This window comes from Chelmon rostratus, chromosome 18 (genome assembly GCF_017976325.1).
Source record: "Chelmon rostratus isolate fCheRos1 chromosome 18, fCheRos1.pri, whole genome shotgun sequence".
In the NCBI taxonomy this organism is placed as follows: Eukaryota; Metazoa; Chordata; class Actinopteri; order Chaetodontiformes; family Chaetodontidae; genus Chelmon; species Chelmon rostratus.
Window position 1 is genome coordinate 5,118,714 of NC_055675.1, and position 25,131 is coordinate 5,143,844.

Here is a 25,131-nt window from a genome sequence, read left to right on the forward strand (position 1 = left end):
ACAAATTCATGTTTGATTTTAAATTGTGCTAATTACATGCGGCATGTATTATGGTCTGATTAGAATGTTTCATGGATGTGACTGACTGAGCAAAGAAAATATCGGACAGACCACCCAACCATTTGTTGTTTCTGATTAGTTAATTGATGCATTTGCTGCAAAGGGAACTGTGCTTTACTGACTGATGCTTAGTTCTAGTGTCTTGACTGCAATTAAAACATGCATTTATTTTTTTTTTAACCCCCAAAAAACCTTTGTACATTCCTGATTAGATTCTGCAGGTTTTCATTTCAGGGTGCATAGTGCCCCAGCCTCCACCAATAAGGTATGGCGGACCGAGAGGTCACAGGCTGCCCTACATGAGTTACACTCATTGACTTGAATAAGAAAAATGTTGACAGGCTTGAGCAAGAAAACTGACCTGAAACAACAACAGTGAGACATGTCTCCAGTGCCCATCCCCAGTGGAGGCGCTGTACGATCAATCTACAACTGAGAAATGATGAGAACGAGAGCGAGTTCAGTCAAGCTGTTTTTACTGACCATGCCAAATAGATACAATCAATCCAGCCTCGAAGATATACAGCGACACACAGTTACAGCAAGTACAAACCCCATGTTACGACTCCCCCGTTACAGTGCAAATATTTTAGACATTTCAATCAAGTCAGTATGACTCAACAACTCGAGCGAATTTCACCTTTCTGCTGATGCGTTTAGGTTTTAAACTCCCTTGAAAATCGTAGACTGACACTCAGAGCACAGTGACACATGCCAAAGCAAAGGGAGACCGCTGCTTGGCCAGAAACCCCCAAACTCATCCTTTCAAAACCAAATATGTCCAAATTCTGAAGTGCTGTCAGTCACTGCAGTGTTATTGTTGTTTATACTGTATATATTCACTGTCCTTCATGTATGCATGTGCTTTTCAGTTGTGCTTAATGAAATAAGAGTGCAATCAGTGCTCTAAATCTAAGAGACTCAAATGCATGTCACTGATCTACAACTAGACTACAGTTAAAGTTTCACTGAAGGTGGCAGAATACAGCAGAGCGTCCTCCCTTCCCAGGCTTTTTATTCTGTTGCTCCCCTGGAGCAATGCAGAAACAAAAGCCTGGCGCTTCATTTTAGATTCACAACCCAAAGTTTAGCACACGCAGACGTCCCCAGATAGGCCAAACAATCCCGAAAAACGGTGCAGCGAAGAATTAGCATGAGAGCGGTGGACCCAGGGAAATCAGTTTTAGTTTTTCATGTGGAAACAGCAGTAGCTCGTGTGTTGTGTCCTGTTTACGACTGGTAATTCACAGACTGAGGAAGGCTGGGACTCTGAGTTTTGACTTGCATTGGTTGTAGCTGACTCAGGCTCCTAAACTACATCTGTGCGTCCATTTCTTTTTTTTTTACAAGGCAGCAATTTAGATTACAGCTCCCTCCTCCATAGTTGCAGTCTAACTGAAAAGAAACGGGGTAATTGGCTGTGTTTCTGCCACATGGGTGGATTCAGTGATGATTTCTGATGTAACCAACAGCTAGAAAATCACAGCTCAGTCAGCGCCGCTAAAACATCATGCAGCCATTTATAATTTCCTGCTTTCCAGCTGAAGAAGCTGCAGAAATGAGAGCGCTATAATCCAAATGTTTACCTCCCCCCACCTTGATGCAGCTTTCATTCCCCTCAAACAACCATCGCAGCCCCTCTTTTAAAAACTGCACTTGTTTTGTTGGCACCCCACCCCCCCTCCCACTTTCCTTTACAAAAAAGAGCAAGATTTCTTTGAATTTCAACATCAAGAGTTGACTAAACTTTGTACAGCTTGTTCTGAATTGTTACAGCATACATCAAATATGAAAACTCGTCTTTTCCCTTTGTTCGAGTTGCTTTTGAGTTCTCTTTTTTCTTTCCTGCACTGTTTTGACTTCCTTTTTTTTTTTTTTAATGAAACTCCCAGTCCTGCTCTTTCTCTCTCCTCTTCCTCGGCTGCAGTCGTCTACCGGCAGGCTTCCTCCTTCATCTCCTTGTTCTTCCTCACTTCTTCGGCGTGTTTGTCCTGCCAGACAAACACAGAGATGAGGCGGCGTCAGAGTCATTAGCGTTCATGAATACGTTAGCATTAACGTGGGAGATGCCCACAGAACAAGACGGCGGCTCGGCAACAGATCCTGAAGATTTGAACAGGGGAACAATTCAGAGTGCGGAGGACTAAAAACTCTTTTCCACCTCATATAATATTCATGAGAAATGCAAACCCTATGAAACGTAAGCCCTGTGATACTGACTGCTGGCCTCATTTGCACTCCAGAAAACATTCAAATATAGGTCTCAATAAAAGCGTTATTGGAAGATATGCTTATTCGCTTTATTGCAGAGTAAGATGAGATCAATACCTGATAAACATGTGCTACACAGTTAATTGGTTGAGACCAGAAAAGGGATTGGATAAACACGACACAACTTCCTAATTAGTGAGCTTTACACGTTCTGATATTTTTTTAACCTTTGTATAAAGCCAGGCTAGCTGTTTCCCTGTCTTTATGCTAAGCTAAGTTAGCTGGCTGCTGTCGTTTCCCAGAATGTGTCTTTAAAAATGACGCACACAGAAAGTGGGCATTTAGGGAAATTCTCTCGCTTTCTTTCCGAGAGTTTGATGGCAAGATTGATACCAACTCGTGCCTGCACGTTAACTATGGAACTGGAGCTGTGAGGCAATTAGCCTAGCTTAGCATAAAGACTGGGAACAGAGGAAACAAGTAGTCAGAAATGCACCTAGCTACATCTCTAAAAATGACAAATTAGGTTTACATATAATAAAGCTAAGCTCTAGCTCCATAATTAGCAGGTAGTAATGATTTTAAGTATAATATTATATCAGAAAATGTCAAGCCATTCCTTTAAAAGTACCTCAATCACGCTGCTAGTGCACAACAGATCAAATTTGGGACCAGCAGGGAAAATGTGACTCCCTGCACTAAAAATGGCTGCATCATATTGTTGAGCTCGTGTTCAGGATGGGTGTGTTTCTCTAAAAAAAGGGGCCAGGGGCTTAGAAGAAGAAAAGCTGGAAAGAGCACTAACAACAGTGGCACCAAACAGCAACAGCTGCCAGTCAAGGAAAAAGGTGGAAAAAGGTTGGTGAAAAACTTGATATGTGTGTCTGTGATTTCTTTCCTGTCTCTCCTGGTAGGTCCAGGCAGAAGCTCGTGCTGTCCTGATTTCAAAACCTGACATTTTGAACTTTTTCTGTGTTAGAATCCATCGCCATCGGTCCGGTTACACATGAGAAGCTGAGAAAAGATGAACTCAGGAACGAAAGGCACATTGCTAATTATGTTTTTCAGTGTTTTACAATGTCTCAAAGTCAAGGGCGAAACCATGACTTTGAGAACACTGTAGATTCATTTCAAACCTTACAAACGCTTCATAAAGGTGAGAAATCATCCCATCAACTGGACAGTACCTTCTCCTGCAGCCGCTCCAGCATGGCGGCCAGCAGGGCCTCCCTGTTCTCCTTGTTGGCCTCCATCTTCTGCTCAAGCTTTTCTTTGGCATGCTTGATGAAGTTGTTGTTCTCCTCGAAGGCCTTCTGGATCACCTCGCGCTCGTGCTCCCTCTTCTCCGCCAGGTGCTTGAGCAGCTCAGCCTCCTGGCACTGGAGGGAGACAGAGAGCACTGAGGGTAAATCAACCATTTTCACCTTATGGTGCAAATGATAGAGAGGGCATTAGCTTCAGTCTTGGAGATCTGAGGCGTTGCAGGAAGCAGAATGTTCATTAAGGTGGAGACACCTGAACCTGAACCCCTGACATGCACCATTAACAGAGGGTTATGTTTAGGGTCGAGGTTATGGTTGTCATGTCTGTGACCTGCAGACAAAACCTTCTCCATTACTACAAGGACCCTCAGAAAATCCAAAGATTAAAAATACAAGTGAAACATGTTTGCATGTGAGGGAAAAGCCAGGGAACAGCACTTTCACATGACATGAGAAACTACTGTGAGGCAGGATTAACTGAAGATTTTGTGATTAGTCAAATATTTCATTGTGGCAAGAAAATGCAATAAATACAATACAATGACTATAAATTATGAATGAACTGCTATTATAATTAATGCTTCCGGCCTATTTTATCTAACTATTTTAAATGTGAATTATTTTGAAAGATGGAGCATGGCTTCTGCCGAATAAGAAACTATAAACAACCGCATTAATGACCAAAGCTTTCCCGCTGAGATCTGAGGCACAAATGATGCGTGAACATTCACTGTCAGTGTGGTAAAGAGCTAAACGATGCCGGTCACAGTTACTACTGATGGATGGTAGCTTGAGTGGGAGGCTGCTGGAGTACAGTCACACACTACAGCAGCATCAGGAATCGTGACTGTTATCTCAGCCAGGCCTAAATGGAACAGTTGGCTATTAGCAGGCTAATTATTTACAGATGACACGCTGCCTACTGCTACCTAGTGATCTGATCAAATACCGTATGTAGTGACGTCTGGATAAGCAATGTGTGGCCACTGTGTTGGGTCATTGATCCACTTGGATGGAAGAAGACTGAGGGGGCACGATGGCTGACACAGGGTCAGGCAAGATCAAGAAATAATCATTAGACATGTCCATAAAACAAATTTAGGGCAAAGAAATCTAGATAAACTTGTCTTTCTATCCCCGAAAAAGAGGTGCGGCAGCGACGTTTTGCTGGTCTGATCTATCTGCGTTATCAGGAGTGTGTTGGTGTGATCAGATTTATTGTCATTGACCAAAAACACTGTCGTCAGAATCTGATTCAAATGCTGCGCAATTCTGATTGGTGCGCGGAAATACATGACATCACCTCTTTCAAATTAAGCCCTGCCCACTTCAAACCAGAGAAAATGGTGCAGATTAAAAAAAAAAGAGAAAAAAGACAAACAGGAATCTCGAATGTGAAAGAATTAAAAAGGTTTTGACTTTGGCAGAGAGTCGTATTTTCATGTAGAACATAAGATGCTAATAGAGAAAACACCTTTTCAGGGCCTTTAAGGCACTTAATAAATGAATGATTATTGATGTAACAGATGTCTTGTGCCTGTGCTGGTGCAGGACATGTTCTTTGTGCCGACTCAGTAATTCATCTCCTCTCACCTTTCCCCTCTCCCTTCCTCCACCTCTCTCCACCGCCCTCTTCGCTTGATGAGTGTGAGCCATTGTGAGTGTGTCCTTGTCCATGATTGCCCTTGTACTTTCATGTCCCTCTTTTCATCCTTCCACCCTCCCTCCGCTCAGTTCCTCCCTTCCTTTCCATCATTTCCATCGCTCCCTCCCTCTTTCCTTTTATCCACTTCCACCCTTTTTCTCCTGAGTTGATAAATCACGCTTCCCACAAAGAGTGTTGTCAGATGTTTGACAATGCCTGAATGAGCTAGAAATAGCTGGGGTTAGGGTTACAGTTTGGGGTTAGGACCTGTCCAGCTGGGCTTCTTGTGTTGATACAAAAACCCAAACCCCACCCACCCTCCCCTCACCTTCCGCCTCTCCTCGGCAGCCTCCAGCTTCTTCTGGATCTCCTCCAGAGACGGGTCGCGGCGCTGCGGCATGGAGGTGTTGAGGTCTGGCACGCCGTCAAAGGACGGGGGCTTGAGGATGACCTCGAAGGCCTGGCCTGACGCCCGCTTGTTCAGCTCAATCACCTCCACGTCTTTAATGACGCACCAGCCCAGGTCCACTGCATCTGTGGTGTTGGATTGTAGCCATGTTTACATTATTTATTTACAATACATGGAAACACATCGTCATTAACATGTGATTTTTGGTGCATTGTGTGGTTCGCCTATATTCCTTCAACACGTCTCTGCTTTAGTTGAACAGATTCCTACATTTCCCAGAATGACCAGTGCCTATATTTGCTATAATACTGTGTGTTTCTCCCTGTGTGATTGTGTGCGTGAAAGTGGTTTATTTTTACCTTCAGCCTTGTACGTAGGTTTTTCTGCAGTCTGTGGATTCAGGCAGGCACAGAATAGAGACACCAGGGGGAGCTCTTTGACCTTCTCTTTGTAGGCTGAGGACGCACACACACACACACACACACACACACACAAGCACGCACAGTCATGTTTCCATCATTACAGAGGACATTACATAGACTTCCATTCATTTCCTGACTTACCCGAACCATTACCATAACCCCTACTTGTCCAACCCTAACCCAAGTCTACATCACAGGGTCTTGTGTTATGCCGGCAAATTTTCTCAATGTGACTGTGTAAGCAGATTTATGTCTCCACAACATCAGTTGTCACACACACACACACACACACACACTCACACTGTGTTCTGCTATGCATGACATTGTGTTGACTCAAACTAAATGATGAAGCATTCAAGGACTAATGATGCAATGACGAGTCACTCTCATTATGCTATTACAACAGTCACAATAATGACAAGACATGCAGTTCAGATGATAAAACCGCGCTCTCGTTGTTATTCCAACAGCTGAATCATAGCCGGCGCTCACGGTGCAGGAAAACATTTACGGCTTTCTGCTGCGGCTGCATTTACCTGCCAGAGTCATCTTCTCGCTGCGTATGTAGCTCTCCAGGGATGCTGAAGATCCGTCTCAGTCTGCCAGGGAGAGACATGCAGAGACAGAGGGGAGGGACTGAATGAAGCAGCTTCAGAGGTCATATAATGAACGTGAGAAGCGGCGGCTGAGGGCAGCGCTAACAAGACCACAGGCCGCAGAGGCCCTGTGTAAACGCCTTGCGTTAAGGTTTAATTCAACCAATGAGAGAACAGCTCTGCGTCACAGAATAATGTCTGCCGAATTCTTGCAAAGGATAGTTTGTCTGTTTGAATCAATATCATACCACCTTTTGACCCGAGGTCCATCCCTCCTTTAATAAGAGACTTCAACAAATGAAGCAGAGGCATTAGCGCTTTAAAGCTCCTTCAGTGGAAAAGTGAATTCTTGTTTACCCTTAACGCTGTCACTGTATGCACACTTGAGGTTTCAAGAGTACATACGTCACTCTTGTGCAAATTGCGACCACAATAGTTTACCAAACTTCTAGAGACATATGGTTATGCTCAGATTTAAGGTAAGAAATCATCAGCAGATGACTGTTAAAACAAACCTTTTGTGACAAACTCTGCATATACATGTAAAGCATATTTTGAGCAGAGGGAGGACTTTAAAGGGTCTCTTTCTAGGCCTCCGTGTTGCAGTGAATCACAGCCGTGACACAAGTGGGAGATGCTGTAAATCTCTCTCTGAGAAGAAGAACAGGAAGGAATAAATAACAAAGCAAAGGCATCAACCGTGGCACGGGCCTGTTTCACCACCGTCTGAAAACCTTTGAACAGGCCTGTGCAGCAATAAGAGTTGTGATTCAAGCGAACGTGCCTCTGTGGTTCTGACTGTACCTGTTAATCACATCAAATACTCGCTGATATTACACTGGGCAGGGATGGAAACTCAAGAATAATCAGGTTAAATTTAGAATGAACTCAAACAGCGACTGTATCAAACTGAGAGGCAGCAAAGGAGCAAACTGTCTCACCAGACCTTCCACCACCTGCCATCACTCTGCCCATCTGCCCCCTGTCTGTCAGATGGTCTCACCAACACTAAACCGATGAACATCTGATGAATCCTGTACATATCCATAGAGCGAACACGTATGCAACTTGATCAAGTTAGTGTAGAGATAAACAGAACATTAATACTTCAGTACATGCAGTCGGCTAATTGGAGAATATTGTAATGAAGCAATCAACCAGCAGTGCCCTGCACAGTTGCTTCACAGCTCAATGCACACACTAATCAGGTTTTGCTTTAATTCTGGGATCCAGTATCGTAAACACTCTCATCGCGTGGACACCCGCAGGAGTCAGGTGTTGGAGGAATATTAGAGAGTAAAAGAAGGCTTGAACTTCATAGAGCAGATTTCCACTGCAGGCTGGGACGCGCCTGTGGTGCCCGGCGTGGGCCTAATTTCATCAGACATCTGTGATGGGATGTGTCTGCTAGAAAATGTCCCACCTGCTCTCAGCTGCCTCCCCCTCATCTTCTGAGGCAGGGTTCATAGATGAGCATCCGAGCTGCACAAGCAGCGGTCACAAGGGGATATACACCAGCAGATAGTGTATGCTGATCACCCTGCCTCAATTTCAAACACAGAACGCACGACATGCAAAAATGAAACACTGCTTTGTATGCATTGTTTGTTTAAAAAAAAAAAAGCTATAGCAAAGTCTCCTTGCTATCAGTCTTTATGCTAAGCTAATCATGGCGCTACCCAAACACTTACTGCAAAAAATAGCTCATGTTATATGAGTAAGTAGCTGAACATGCATGAAAGCTATTTTGGAAAACATGTGAGCTCGTAGTATCTCCTTGGAGTGCTGTTTTCCCCTGCTCCCAGTCTTTATGCTAAGCTAGGCTAATCACCTAGCCAACGGAGTGGTATCACATCTTTACATGTACCTCTCAGACAGAAAACAAACATCAAGCTGCTGTCTTTCAGCATGTGAAATGCCTGAGGAGTAGTGACCTCCAGAGAGCAGGAGAAACGCACTAATGAGACAACCTGTGACGGAAAGACGGCGCCGATCGCACGCTCACCTGACGGGTCCCGGCGGGGCCAACACACACAAGGTCGCACACGCAGACACGTGCAACGTACGTGTGCAGATACCTTGAAATGCACAGTTGTGAGCACACATACTAATCAGGCAGTGAGTGTATTGCTTTGCCACACCGCTGGAATGCACACACACACACGCACACACACACACACACACACACACACACTCACAGCTGCCTCTCATCTCGTGAAACCACCCAGGTTGCAGATCAATGCACGGCTTCCTGCAGCAGTGAGTTCTCCATTTGGTGAGGCATGGAGAGAGAGAGCAAATGCACACGGGGAACATTTGGGCCATGTTGATGGGAAATTTGCTGACAGCTATATCATAGTGAAGTTTTTCATTATGCTATTTTATGATATTCATAGAATTTCTGTCCCAGAAGATCACCATCCTCCCTGCTTGCTGAAGGTAATACTTCTCCTTTATGGTCTCCAAAAATTGGGTGAATAAATGATGATACATGATGGTTTTAAGAACAGGAAATAATTGCACGAGTTTGCATATTTAAAAGAGAAGCATAGTAAATGACTTTTGTTATTGTGCATAATCATGTCTTTTTAGTTACTCTGTTAAAGATCAACATTTTGACAAAAATGCTTATTGGCTTTCTTGTTAGATAAGAACACTGACACCACTCTTGTGTTGTTATAGTGAATATGAAGCTACATCCAGCAGTTGGCTAGCTTAGCTTAGCATAAAGACTGGAAACAGAGGGAAACAGCTAGCCAGGCTCTGTTCAAAGTTACCAAAATCTGCCTGTCTGCACCTCCAAAGCTCAATAATTAATGTTGTAACTAGTTTGTTGGTCACATAGCTGATGTAAAATAACAAAGTTGTTTCTACGCTTTGTTTTCTTCACAAATAAAAAAAAGAGATATAAAACCTGTTTTTATGTTTTTATCGACGGCATAATTTCTGTAACACTACCCAATTTTGGAAAGTAACGTGGGGCTCAGCGTTTCACATTTCAGAATATCGTCTAAATATTTTACACAAATAAAAAATGGGATCATCAAATGTTTCACAGAGGAGTTACTAAAACATCAAGATGATTCTTACAGTAGTTTTACTTTCTGCAGTGCCAGTCTGGATGTCTGGATGTCTCATGTTCTTTCTTCATGTATTGCACAGTGCATTGATACCTTCTGTGTTCCAGATGAACAAATCCTTTCTGACTCTGTTTCCATGGTCACAGCATTTGATATACTACTTATATACATTTTCATAGTTTCACATGAGTAACACGCGCAGCATTATGAATATCACATTTAAATGACTCCTAAACACCATCTAATGATATTTCCACACCTCTGATTATTTCTAATAATATTCTGAATGTGATATTTCAATGGCTTGCAGTAGGAGTAGTCCCAACTTCACACCAAACTTCCAGACAGTGTGCGCTATGAATGAAGAGAGCATCAACATTTTTGGCCCTTGTGACACCCATCCATATCTGGCATTTCTATGAGCCATGCTCACTCAGTTGGTTGGTTTTAGAGGTTTTGCAGAGATTGTTTTTGTGAACTGGTGTTTCTCCTTCTTTCTTACCTGATACCTGCACTTACAAATTACACTAACACGCACAATAATAAACCTGGAACATGGTACAGCTAAAGGTGCATTTAACATGAACTATAAGACACTTTGCAGGTTCAAAGCTATCCAACAAAATAAGATAAATAGGAACTTTTGTTCAGTATTTGTCACAATGTTTTATCTCTTGTACCTTTCTTCTACCTTCTATTTTTCCTTTTCTGTCAAAAACACACACGTACACACAAACACACACACACGCACCTTTACGCCACATGAACATGAACAAACCCCTCATTTTCCTCTCCCACTCTTTTTGTCTCTCTCCTTCCCAGTAAGCAGACACAAAGCTCCATGTGCACATATGGAGGATCAATAATAAATGACACCGGCTACACACCATCCAGTTTGAGGGTACAGCGAGTTCTCTCCCTGCAGGAACCACTGCATCATCACTATCTCACCCTCGCCCCATTACACCCTACCAATACACTCCCTCGCAAACACACACACACACACACACACACACACACACACACACACACACACACACACAACCTTCATTTATGCAGTAACACTGAACCTTGAGAAACCAAAGTGACAAAAAGGAAATGCAGATGTGTGCAGGCGTGTGTTTTGTGAGGCAGGCTTACCCCCCTCTCTCCCTGTCTTCTCTGCTGCTGCTGATGGACCGGTGACTACGGTTACCCCCGTCTGGCTGCACGGATACAGGCGCCGGGCAACAGCATCAGCAACAGCATCAACGCTGCCTCCATGACATCACCTTGGAGGCGTCTTATTGGTCCAAAACACTGTCAGCATCTAAACCTCCCGGCCAATGAGAGAGGAGAGGAAGGATGGGGGGAGGATCGTCAGCTCTTTGTGTTGTACTGCAGGGTGGGCGGTAGAATCACTGTTTTATACTATGGCGCAGCAGTGTGGGATTGTGTGTGGGAGTGTGTGTGTGTGTGTGTGTGTATTATGCATGGGGGAGAGTTGAGTGAAGTAGTGTGAAAAATTGGTGAAGATTGGTATTCTCTGTGTCTGTGAGTGTGTGTGTGTCTCTGTATGTGTATGTGTCTGTGTGTGTGTGTGTGTGTGTGTGTAGGTGTGTAGGTGTGTGTGTGTGCATCACAGCAGGGGGCCCAGCTTGGGAAGCACGCAGGAGGCTAAATTATTTAGATCAAGTAGAAAACCTTTTGCTGTGTGAAGCACATGCAGCTCATATCGAATATTTGTTCCAAATACTAGTACTACTGTACTTTTGCAGGTACTTTATAAATGCTACTACCATTAGTAGTACAATTTAAAACCTTCTCTCACTGTACTTCACTACAGAATGATTCGTGCTGCTCTTGCTGTCGTTTTAGTCTGTTTCTGAACATCAAATTTACAGCTCAATGTCAAGAGTTGCCTACAGAGGTCTGGGGCCTTCAGTTTGTTTCCCACCTTGGTTTTTCAGACTTGTTCACAGACAAAAGTGTCATGACTGTGTTGCTTGATGACTTTTAATCATCTCTGTCTTCACATATCACACACTGCCATAGGAAATGACCGGTGGTTAGTTGCAATTCATTTAACTGTGATATGCTTCATTTTTGCCCTGATGTCAACAGAGGGGCACAGCAGCAGCCAGACTGTCTCTGGTGTAAAGCGACCCTAATCCTGCATGCAGCGGAGGTGGCCTGTTTCAGTTCAGCCCCTGCTGCTGGTAGAGTCTGTGCACGCCCCTGCTGTTGCTCACAGAGTTTTTGCGGTACCGGATGTAAACGGCTGTTAAGACTGTTGCTAGTACTGTTGCCACTGCTCCTACATTTTTTTTTTATCACATTCACACAAATATATTACAAAAAGGCAAGCAAAGATAGCAAAAACAAGGCTGGCTGGAGGGTGGAGGACAAACACTGAAGAAGTGACGTATGTGTTGTTGCTGCCCTTTGATCCTGCATTCAGCTCACGCAGCTAACATGATGTCACCACAGTGTCCACGGGCACATGAGATGAAAGAGCTCTCAACAGTGGAGCAGCTAGATGGATATGCATGAGGTCACATTAGGGTGTGTCCTGTTGTCGCTGTCTCCTCTCCTCCCCTCTCCTCTCCTCTCCTCTCCTCCCATCTCCTCTCCTCTCCTTATCTCTCCTCTCCTCTCCTCCCCTCTCCTCTCCTTATCTCTCCTCTCCTCTCCTCTCCTCTCCTCTCCTCTCCTCTCCTCTCCTCTCCTCTCCTTTTGCCCCCCTTCCTCTCCTCTTCTCTCCTCCCATCTCCTCTCCTCCCCCTCCTCCCATCTCCTCTCCTCTCTTCTCCTCTCCTCTCAACGGCCACCGCTGACGGTAAACACACTTGTGACATTACACATCACATACATCCTGGAAATGAGATCACCAGGGAGAGAGAGAAAAAAAAGAAGAGAGGAAGATAGGGAGGAGGAGGAGGGGTTGAGGAAAAGAAGGAGGAGGAAATAAGATCAAACAGATTATTTCAGTAATTCTGGGCGAACAAAGATAAGAGGGAGGACCAAAGCAGAGGAAAAATGAGGAGGGAAGACCGAGTGAAACAGAGGGAGCTTACTGGGAACACCCAAGGGAGAAGCTGGGATGGGTAAAAGAATACTCTTGGGATGGAGGATGAAGAATCACAGATTTTACAGAACATGAAAGCAGCTGAGTAGAGGGATGAGGAAGAGAGATGGACAAATCAGGTCCCTGTGTCTAGAAGGAATGCATCTAAAATCTCTGCAGGCCCTTCAAACTGAGGAAAGAAACAGATCTGGATGCAGATTAGCCAACGGTATGGTGAGATTCTCTTCCTTAGAATCAGTTTTAACAAAGTGTTAAACGTCTGGATGTCTTTTTCCAAGTATTTTTGGATTTTGATTACAACACAATCACAGATGCAGATAGAGCTCTTGAGCGTGCTCAATAAAAAGTCATATCCGTCAAGCCCTTAAAGTGCATGGACACACACACACACACACACACACACACACTTGCACATGCCCTGCAAGCCCTCGTGTCCTGTAAAAACATAAACAGTTACGGTAGCTTAGCGGCAGTCCTCATCTAAAGTCTGACATCATCTCTCAGTGTCTCAGGATGAGATCATTCCATCTAACCACTGGTCTTACTCATTCTACTCAAAGTGTGTGTGTGTGTGTGTGTGTGTGTGTGTGTGTGTGTGTGTGTGTGCAAAGCGGATTGTGAATAAGTTTTCTGAGTAAAAAGTGGACGGACTCAGCGTGTGCATGTCTGTGCTCGTGCAGGTGTCCACTGTAGGACAATTAGATTACGGGTAAAATACTCTACAGAGTGATCTAATTGAAGCTGAAGGGCTTTCACTAGCATTGATTTTGACAGGCAGGGTCTGGTATCAAGGGGAAACAAAGCAAAGACACCCACTTCAACAGAAAGTGAAGTGTAATCCTGTTTCCCCTGAACAACAGAAGAGCTTGGCTTAGATACTGCTTAGCTGAGCTGAAACTGGGATGAGTGGTTTAGGGAAGCCAATCACAGGAATAAACGTTGGCACTAAACGTTTGTTTATGTTCAAACTTGGCGCTTCTTCACATTTCAGTTTTCAATTTTATGTTGTGACAATGTTGTGGTTTAGGTCTGGTTACGTTTAGGCACAAAAACCACGTGGCTAGGGTTAGGACAAGATCATGTTTTGCCTTAAATTACCTGTTTTTTGTTGGCACAAACAGAGCTGGAAAATGTCCCGACGCCTCCTTAAAAATGACTTCTTTTCCTGCACATGGTGGGAGCAGTGGTCAGCTGCCTGGCGGTCATCTTGCCTCACTCACTCCTCCTGATGAGGAGCTCAGCTCATATAAATACAACAGTAATCTATGTCAGTTGCTTATCGTAGAAATGTTGATATGATACATCTTAAAAATACATATTTAACATATCTGTGGTTTGCAGATATGTACAAAGGCAACATTTTATTCTGGCATCTGGGCTGGGTTTAGGCCTCATATAAACAACTGCAAAATCCACTCTATTAATACCACATCTACACCAATCAAAAGAGAGACAACGGCATGCTTTAATGTTTAGCTCATGCAGATTTAACACAATTTAATCCACAGAAAACACATTTAAAAAACAGGACTGGTCCCACAATAGATTTTGCCGTTGCAGCAATAACATAAAGTTGTCCTGACCCCCTTCACTGTGCAGATTTCAGCTGCTGCGTGTTTCTCTTGTCAAAGGACAGCCTGTCTGGAACAGTCTGTTACCATGGGAACAAGGAACTGACAAGTACAGTGAGAGAGAAATCAGTGAATGCCAGGAAAAGTGTGTGTCTGAATCTGTGTGTGTGTGCACGTTCTCGAGTATGATGGTCGGAAAACACTTCGTATACGTTTGCATGGGTGATTAAAACGTCGCTTCTGTATGTCCTGGAATTAAAACCAGCACGTTTAAGGATTACAAAAAATGACTAAATGCAAATTTGCTTTGTTAATGCGCTCAGACTAATAAGTAAAACCTGACTAACACGATTCATTGCTTATAGTGTGTGTATAGCGTATAAAGTCCTGCTCATGCAAGACAAATACCTACAGGGGCCATGAAGTTTTCCTCAAAGGTAGGAACAGTGATCCAGCAGCACAAAACACACACCCCATAAACATTTATGGGCCTACTGTAAAAAGTAAGTCAGCCTTATATTCAGCCTTTAAGAGTTATTCTTCCCAGAAACAAAGCCTGGCTGCCTGCGCAGTCCACCATGTTTCTGTGCTCGAGCACGAGCTGCTGCAACCCTTCATCTGAACCACATTCCAGCAGCTGAAGTTATTCATTAAAAATACGAAGACACTGTGCACAAGTTGGTTCAAAGACCAGCACCTGACGCGTGGAGAGCAATTAAACAAGAAAAATCATCATAGGAATCCCTGCTGGCTCGTGTGCGACAGAAGTGTGACAGAAGAAAGGCATAATTTCCCTTTATAGGCTCACAGCTTGTCTAGTGGTGCTGCCATCTTCTGGCCAATCACAGGCATGTTTCTGTAGGTGTAAACTAGGTACAGTACACACCGCCATGCTGGACACAAGGAGCATTTTAGGCTGTAACTAGTCCCAATAGTCCTATACTGACCTGACCTTTGGAGATGGCTTCCTGCAGAGATTAAATATCACATTACTTTTGTTTCCACTTTGTCTGCACCTTTAGCAGCAGCCCCCCCGAAATCCTCTGTGTGCAGGAGGTCTCTAGGTCAGCGTTCCAGCTATCTGTTCGATGTGATGCTTTTATTGGATTTCCTGTTCTCTTTATGCGGTGCACATGCTAAACACAGGGGCAATGAGTGCGTATGTGTGTGCACGAGTATACGAAGACACACGTCCCTGTGCAGCAGGGGTCAGGGCTGTAAAACGAGAGCTTTCCCGTGATGGGACAGAAGACAGTTACGGCCCTCCTGTGTGATGTTCGGGTCAGTGAGGCTGATGCAGTCCTCAAAGACGGTTTAATGATTTAATGCTTTTCCATGAACATGGCCCACACTGCCTGTCACTCTCACTGAGGACTGGCTGACGTACTCGCCTTGTCTCCAAACTGCTTATTACAAAGGAAAGAATGACGGCAGGACTGTGTTGAACATGATAAAGATTTACCTGCAGCTCTCACTGAAGCCTGACTAATGCTTCAGCTGCGTCTGCAAATTATCATCACGTGGAGGGGAAGAAGACACTGCGTTGATTTCACAGTGATTGAAGGCGAAACTGTCACTCTCCTGCATGATGACTAACACAGGTGATATGTCTGCATTAGTGGAGAGAGTGAGACACATACAGATGCATGGAAAAAATAATGAATTATCTCCAAAGAGCTGCATTTGTATGCACTAATAGATATCAATCACTTTTCATGCTTTTCTTGTCTCAACTGTCTTATAATTGTGGTCATTAATGTGTTTTTATCAGGAACAAAAGTAGTGAAATAAATGTAGTTTGAGAGAGAAACACCTCTCTTAGCATTTATGTATGGGTGTAGTTGTCTATGCAGAAATCTACAGTGATTACTACAATTGATTCACTTATTTATTGAACACAATGTAATCATATCATATGATTATTTCTTTATCTAATATTGAGCACCTTGGGGCTGCAAAGCATCATCCTGGGTACATTTTTTTAATCGTTTTTCTTGTTGTTAGGTGTAAAATGTGCAAAGCAACAGTGCTGCACTTCAGCTTGTCCCGTATCCACCTGTGTTACTAAACTAAACTGAAGTATTACGGCTGCAGTGCTCTGTCACCCTCTTGTGCCTGTAAAGTGGATGACTCCATTTTCCACCAGCCACAGCTTACTTCATCATATATCCAATCATCTTTACTTCCCCACTGCAGTTAGAAAACATCTCCTGATGTAACAGTGATTACCCACAATGACGGTGTCATCGCTGGACACTCCAAACGGGAAGCTGCCGGGAAGCAGCCAAATACAGCCACCAGCAAATGTACAGTGACCAGCTCCTCCTTCGGAATAAAACTGTTTTCTACAAATAAAACACTGTCAGAATTTAATACTCCAGTGATGCAGGAATGTGTTGTAGTGTAAAGAATGAATATAGAGAAAGTAAAGTTCTTATGACAGTATGATTATGATGAGCTAATAATATAAGTTTGTTAGTTAAAGTTGTGTTAAAATGTGCTGATGCACAGCCTTACATCCAATGAAAATGCACATAAAACTGTTTTGGATTCACTGGAAACTGAAAATGGTTCCAGTTAGAGGCACAAAATGACAACAAATGGCTTCAAAGAAGTTGTGTTTAAATGGAGTAGCCATTTTTAGCTCATAAAAGCTGTCCTCGTGTATTTTATTATGGCAAATTCAATTCAATCTTACGTACCCAGCCTTCATCAAGTGCTTTTGATTTATCTGAAGGAAAAAGGAAAAAACATGAAAACATGACTTGTTAAATATAAGCAAACTGCAGTAAGTGCTCTCCGCTTTGGTGTGCCCACAAGTTGTATCCACATGAAAAGACAAGCTAAACTTGTTGTGGATAGCGTAAAGTATGAGAGGGCTGACCCACATTGCATCAGTTAACCATCACAACCACATGGACACCATATGGATTCAGGCCCTCTGATGTATTCACCAATAACCTCATATGTAATGCTCTTTATTGGCCAGAGAGGTGAAGCAGGTCAAATCTCTTTATACCCCTCACCAGATGCATTAAAATGCATCATGCAAAAATGTGTTCTTTCGTTTGTGCATCATGTGATGGAACAACAGATGGAATGAGTTGCTTCAGTCCAAACGAGCAGAACATGAACGTGCAATTCAAAGCCACACAGCTACGTTAAGGCAAACTCTTCCACCACATGGAGTCTGCAGCTGCCTCTTTTCACCTGCCAGCCAGGAGCTTCCCCGTCCCGTCTGCACAGGTCGCCACGGCGACCAGCAGGGCATGACCCCTCACTGGCTCCCCGCTGGCTGACACCGCCAAAGCTGCGGACCAGGTCCTGAACCAAAAACTGAGCTGAGCTTCACACAGTGATGCCGGCAGGTCGCCGGCCTTGTCTGTCTGCTGTTTGGTGCTCGGTCTTTTAGGCTACTACTGCTACTTAGTTCGGAGGAGAACAACACCTCAGAGTGTCTCTCTGTGCCTGTGAGCGGCTGATGAGGGCCTCGAGAGGTTTGTGTTTTAAAAGATGCGCAGCGAGCAGAACGGTGAAGGGCTAACAGACAAACACCTCCCCGCTGAGGCTGCAACACTTCCCTTTGTTCTCCTCTCTTCCACCAAGAGACGAGTGACGTCTGAGCAGCAGGGGACACGGGAAGACAAAAAGACAGCGAGAGAAAGACAGAGCAGTTAAATGACAGAGACAGAGGAGCAGATGAAGAAAACCATGGGGGACTTAAAAGAGAAGCGGAAGTGACGTAAATGATAAAACCTCAATGAACTTACGCACGCACTCTCCTCCAGCCCAGCTCCCGCTATCAAACACAACAAACCGGCCTGTCAACTTGCCCCCCCTCCCACCTCGTTTAATAAACGACTTCAACTTCCCCCTACTGAAACAAAGGCATATTTTAAGTCAGCGTCCACAATTAGAAACAGATCCAGGTGGCGACCCACTGAACAAACAAAGAGTGAGGGTCACACTGGGCTGACCTTTGACCCTCCAGGCGAAAAGGTTTAACTTGTTCTTCAGGGGATGCACAGGATCTTTTCTTCTTGAGCCTCAGCATGTGTTTTGGGGGGGCTGTTGGCAAGGCTCATTTAACAGAACGTACCCTCCATTTACGGCTACTGTTAACCTCTCGCCCAGTGGCTGCGAGGGAATAACGATGTCGAGCCTCAGCTGGGAAATGTGTTGACTTTCTAAACATGAGCAGTGAACTGAGAGGAAATTTGGGGGCCCAGAACAAAGTCAGTGAGTATATCTTGTTTGACGACTCACGACTACATATTATATTAAAGCTGCACTAATGAATGTTTATTTTTTGCTTATTTATTTACCAGATTATATTTTCAACAATGGATCCAACAACTACACGTTATGTGAAAGGTCTCATTCATAGTGATAAACTCAGGATAGTTCAACTCATTGTTTTGCTTTTACGCTCTGCAGCTCTAGTGTTTTGGTTCACTCTCACGGCTCTCATCAGTGTTGTTTCCAGCAGCAGCAGCAGCAGCAAGCTACTTTCAGAGGAAAAGCTCCAAAAACCTGTAGCTAAGCTAAACACTGAATAGTGTGCTAATGCACGTAGCTGCATGCAGTGAGTTATTCAGCTTGTGATCACATTAGGAGTCACTTCTCTATTTTAATATCATGTTATTTACCATTTCATTTCTGTTCATCTTGTTTATTATCATTATATTCATTTTCTCACTGGGACTGGTCTGTTATGTGCAGCATGCAGCTCCCTGCCGGGCCCCTGCAGACTTGAGCGGTGCTAAACTGTCGCTGTAGATCTGCTGTATCCTGTCTGTAATATATAAAATATATAAAAATGCGTAATTACATATATGTTGGTAAAGATGTGATTTATCTACATTGTGAGCAAATCCTGTGTGCAGTGAGTAACTTGTTGCAGAGTGACTTTGCTTGTTTGTTTAATGAATCATGTCTAAAGAAGTACGAAGGTAATTTGCTAACCAGCGATAAGCTAAATGTTTCCTTCCTTTGTGTTTGTGTGTTCTGGAGCTTAATAAACCAGAAGAGATGGACCAGAATAAGCAGCTAGTTGAAGACAAAAGTGTTGGCTAGTGCATCATTCATCACACAGCACAAGAGAGGCCACCACGACACGAACGTGTTTGCCATATCAACGAAATTACAAATATGTCAGCATTGTGTCCGCAGCGTGTTTTGTGCTGCCGCCAACTGGCTGAGAACAACATAACGCTGGTTTAAACAGTGGAAAGAGGTTAAATTAGATCAGACCCTGGTCGCCGTGTGATGAGGAAAAAATGTGGCACACTAAATTAGATACGCTGTGTGAGCTTCGTTTGGTAGTGCAGTGCAATGGACAGATATAAAGAAGACCAAAAAAAAGAAGACATTTTAATATTTGATTTGGGATTCAGCCAAGGTTTTGCAAAGATATTGTATGCAAAGAGAAAAGAACAAAAGAAAGCAAAGACATCCCCTCTATATCTGTTTTTCTCCTCTCTTTGCTGATTATGTCAGGTCTAAAAATACTGTGTTCTCCAGTGGTCCTGCAGTGAATGCTGGGTATTTGGATGCACAGTACGGTGTAAGCAGTTCCAGTGTCTGGGCTCTTTTTCAACCATCTGCCCAACAAGTAAACTTCAACCTCAGACATTCCTCCGCTCTGTCAGTCAGGGGTCTGTGTTTTCTTTTTAGATATCATCGTATTGCATCAATTAACCAAGTCTGTAAAAATCTATACCTCATTTTGTCAGCCAAAATGAACTGAGCTACTTCATTTCAGGTTTTCCATGTGGATTGAATTAAACATGCTTCTATTGCTGGTGGCTAAATGGAACATGCCAACCTTTAGCACTGTGGTACAAAAACAGATATTGTTTCATAATGCTGAAGTCGGTCCAAGTCTTACCTTATTTGGCTTCCGCGAGAAAATACACACGCAGTACAGATGCTAAACAATGCACACACGCTTGTGGTTTATAAATGAAATCATATGTAGCCGACCTCCCATGAGTAGAAACTGTTTCCTGTCAAAAGCACAAAGCCAAACCCACATAAAACTGTTGGCATCCCCTGAAAACACTGTTCCTTTGGGACAGCAATGATATTATATGAGGACAGGAAGAACTAGTGACTATGTCACTGATAACTGAAAGCCTGCTGAGGATGAGAAGCCCCCCTAATTCACAGGAACTGGGTGAAGAAGTCTGAACAGGCCATTCTGCATTAGTTCGGCTCATTCACGGGGGCTAAACCCAGATGTGTGCATGTGGAAAAGTGAATTCCCCCTCTGATCCCGGGGCCCGTCAGCTGACCACCACACTCTCATAAACCAAGGCCAGACCCCTGCCACGCCTTTGATCACCTTACACCTTGAAGAAGTGCTTCACATTTATCACTGCTTTAAAGGGGCGCTCAGAGATCTGATGATCCGCCGCATTCCTCACACGTTCCATCACTGTGTTTTCTTAGAAGGTATTTCTGAGGGCTACAAACAAGCACGTATCAGCTTTGAGAAAGAAGGCTACCTGCTGCTCAGCAGAGGCCTTTCACAGTAAATGAGAAAGCCTGTTTGTTCTCCAGCGTTCAAAAGCGGTAGCATTATACATTTCTTTCTTTTTATTGGTTAATGCTGCAGTTGCAGAATTACTTAAAAATAGCACCACTTAAAGCTGCATTAATCTGTATTTTTAAATTAACAATGCATCAAATGACAAGTTGCAATGTGAAAGGGTTCGTTCATAGCGACAAACCCACAGAGAATTATCAACCTAATTATTTTATCTGTGGTTTGTGTCGCAATTTTACTATTTTGGTTCACTGTCACTGCTCTCCTCAAGCCCATTTTGGCTTGCAGACAGCTGTTTTCTCTGATAAACCCGCCGTATGCTAGCATCGCAGCACCTGACAAATAAAGCTAGTGGCTAGCTGCTGAACAGTGGAGCATTCAGGAGCTAAAGAGCCTAAAAGAGCCCAAAACAGAGCTAAAAGGAGAGTGAACATTGGACATGATGGGCCAGGTAGAGAAACACGGCTCCAAATGAATGCTTATGTTTTTCATATCTATAATCAGGTAACTGTTAACCTACATCACCTTTATAAAAGACAGTATGTCAGTAAGCATGATTCCATTCAACTTTATTTCGTGAAAATGCTAGAAATAAAAAAAAAAGGCAAAAAAGTTTTTATGTTTGGCTGAGGTGGAAAATACGATTGAGTTTACCACCATAAAGTGAACAACAGCCCACATGAACAGGGGGGGCTTTAATTTTATTTATTTTTTTAAACCTCTGATGTGTGTCTCCTATCATCTCAGATCTTACCTTTACAGGTCCCGGCTGGTGTTTCCCCAGCGGTACTGTTTAAGAGCAGGAAGGCTGGAGGCCTTCCTCCACCCAGGGCCCCCCTGCCTTTGCCTCTTTCTCCTCGTGCCCTAAATCACAGCAGCGGGACCTGCAGGGGGCAGAGGGGAACATAAAATACCGCAGCTCTGACATGCATGAAAGACTGTGACAGCGGTGTTCAGTGCAGGTAGGCTGCTGAGAGCCGAGGCAAGACAGATACAGATGAATGAATGGGTGAGGGATGGATGGATACCTGAACTCGTGCCCACCCCTCTGACTGGGACTCCTGCGGAGAGAAAAAAGTAAACGTGAGGCAGCCTGTTTACTGGTCAGACAGGGCCTCAACCACATTTCTAGAGTTTCGGTAAAGCGACGCCATTTTTGAAGGATGTAAGTCATAATATTGTTTTTAATTTGAGACTTTGCAGCGCAGATATCTGAAGCCTCATTAGGAGCCAGATAAGATCGGAAAACAAATTCCAGAAATGTATGCTAGTCCTGATATAATCTGTAATTGCTCCGATAAGCCTTCCCATCTGGTCGCCCGTGGAGCAGAAGAAAAATGCTGGGAGTCATTGGCAAATGCTGTTTGGCCCGGGCCTGGTTTGAATCACCTTCAACAACACGCCACTGCTCCTTCCCAGAAGTTCGCCGAGGCTTATCATATCTGCCTCGCTGCTTTTGTTTTCAAAGCCTGATAATTTCACTTTCACTCATTGCCTCCTTTCGCCAGGCTGTTAAATGCGTCGGGATGGATGGTCCAATCAGCAAGGACAGGAGCAGCACGCCACACAGGACTGTGTGTATGAGAGAGAGTGCGAAGAATGAGGCATTACAGCAAAGCTCAGACACCTGGTTTAATGTGAGTGATGGGTAAGTCTACAGACATGAAACATCACTGACGACACCGATATTTGAACAAGGTGAGAGAGTGACTGCAGTAACAACCTAAACCAACTATAGAGATAATCAAGTGCGTTTATAAGAATGGGAAAAACGACTGTTTGCCTATGAACTCATTTGATTTTTAACATATGTACTTTACTTTTAACTTTATTTTAGACATGAGGCAGCCTTCTGGTCCGGCCTAAGGTGCAAGGTGCTCCGCTGTCCCTAAATCAAACACAGTAATGGATCCTTTTCTTCATGATATTATTGTCATATTCAGTATCGCTATAATCAGGACTGCTGTCCTCCTTGGTGTTTCCGTCACTGCCCTCCTCTTCAGCTTCCTGCATGGCAGATGATGAAGATGCTCCTGGTTGAGCCTCTGATTAGCTGTGTCCATCCACAGGTCAGCAGCATCCTTTGGGAGAAAACGTCTCTGTGGTCATCCTGGACGGGTCAGCGTTCATCACGGTGAGAGACGAGTAAGTGGGATGTGGGACTCCCCTCTCCCCGCTGATAGTTTGTGCAACATTATTCATGCTTCCCCTTCATGTGAATGATATGCACCTCTGACATTCACTCCAGCCGCTTCAATAAAGCAAAAGCTTCAGCAGAGGACGACATAGAAAGTGCATGTCTAACCTTATGAAATGCTCAGAGGAAAACATCACGCAGAGCTCGCCGTTGGTCTTTGTTCAACTTGTTTCACGATTTAGCCTGTGGGCGGCTGGACTTTTCAGCTTGACTGGCTTGTGTGTTAGCATTAGCTTGTGCCACGTTTGTGTGCTCCTTGTTTTTTCATACAAATACTCAAATCAAATACTGGATGATTGAAATTCTCTCAGCCTGTATAAAATGCATCTTTTGTCGTCTAAGTTTTGAAGTGAGCAACAGATCTTGCACCACAATAAGATGCATCCATCATGACCTTGAAGGCACTTTTCAGAGAAAAGTCTTTTCATCTGCTCGGTTTGATGTTTCTTTGTCGGCGGCTGAACGGCAAAGCAGACGATTAATGTCTGTTGTTTTTTGGACATCTGTCGCAGTGGGTTGCTTCACTGGGTAAATGTGTTGACAAGATGTCTATTGATTGATGATGATGACAGTTGCTGTCTTCTTCTCCCAAAGTGATCCCATTTAGGACATTGTCCACTCAATAACCCAGATCCATTTCAAAGGCACCTTTTAAAACAACTGACTTTATGCATTTCTGATTTTCTCTGTGCATGACTACCTGTGTGCCAGTTATGTGAAATCTTCCTGCTTTTCTAAATATGTTTTTGCCATTTTTGCCTACATTCAACATGGGAAAGGCTGTTATGATTTGGTTGTTAGCTTTGTTATTTCCTGTTTTATGTTGAAAAGTTTTCCTCATCTTTTGCTTTACTTCCTGTGTTTTCCCACCTTTGGAATTGTTGATTTGTTCCACCTGTCCCTCATCAGTCCTCCCTCCCCAGTCTATTTAAGGCAGTGTTTTCCCTCAGTCGGTGTCTGTTAGTCCATGTACCTTGTGTTTCTAGCGTTTCAGTCCTTTCCTGTGTTTTCTGGAGTTTTCCAGTGTTTTTTGGATCATTGCTTTGTTTTTCCGTGTACCTCACCTGTTTTTGAACTTTTGGATTTTGCTCCTTTGTATTAGATTTATTTGCTCTTTGTTAGCTTTGCCATCTCATGAAAGCTTTTGGTTATTGCCCTTTTGTCAATAAATATTGTTTGAGCTGCACCTGCTACTTTATAGTCTGCATTTAGATCCAACTGTTGCTTGCTTGTTTCCCTCACGAGCGTGACAAAAGGGGGAGGGAGTTTCCTTTTGATCAGGTGGAGAGTGACACTTTTAGCCAGACACTAAAAGACCAGTAATAATGTATTACAAGCCTAATAAATCAAATAAAGATACAATGTGCTAAAAACCACTAAACCAAGGTAACAGTGCCATAAAAACCGCAGCACATAAAATAAGCCGCTTAAAAATGAGCTGAAATAAGTGAGAGTCTGACAGTAAAATAGGAGAAAGTTCAGTTAATAGGAAGGGGAGTTGAATGTTCAAACTCAGAATCACTGCCATCACCTCCTCTGACTCCGCCGCCAGTCCTTCCTGACCACTCAGGATGCTTGGGAATAGAACAAACACACGGCCATTTTTCTCTCGTTCTAACGTCCTCTCTCCTAACTGACTGGTGTTCCTGTCTGCCATCTTGACTTGACTTGTTGCCCCTGGTCCTGTCGATGGTACAGGTGTGTCTGTGGCCTCCTTTCCCCTCTTTCTGTCTGCCCGTTTCATTCAGTTCTTGCTCTCGGACCCGTCCCAGCCTGCCGCTGTCTTCCTCGGCCATGGTTCTGGCTGCTAAAGGGCGGACGATGAGTGTGGGAAACGACACTGGGCCGTTTCCCGTCGCTCTTTCCTCCATGAATCCGTCACAGGGTGCTCATAAGAACGCGGAGGGAGAAGCAGCCGTCACTCCTCACCTGAGCCTCACCTGAACTGCAGCCAGGGCGTAGTGCTGCTCTGTTGTGCCCCCTCCTGAGATCTCACGCCTCGACCTCCTCCTCCTTCTCTCCTCTGCTTTCCTCTTTCCATGTTCTGGAGGTCTGCTGTAT

At 43.9% G+C, this 25,131-nt stretch overlaps 1 protein-coding gene across 1 annotated transcript; it reads right to left on the reverse strand.

The window, feature by feature from the left end:
- Positions 1 to 1,933: 1,933 nt before the first annotated feature.
- stmn4 (stathmin-like 4) lies at positions 1,934 to 10,941 on the reverse strand. Its single transcript, XM_041958587.1, has 6 exons — positions 10,826 to 10,941; positions 6,546 to 6,608; positions 5,947 to 6,042; positions 5,507 to 5,712; positions 3,459 to 3,650; positions 1,934 to 2,051 (listed from the first exon to the last, which is right to left on the reverse strand). The coding sequence occupies exons 2-6, from the start codon at positions 6,556 to 6,558 to the stop codon at positions 1,992 to 1,994; spliced, it is 567 nt and encodes a 188-aa protein (XP_041814521.1). The 5' UTR covers positions 6,559 to 6,608; positions 10,826 to 10,941; the 3' UTR covers positions 1,934 to 1,991.
- Positions 10,942 to 25,131: the final 14,190 nt, after the last annotated feature.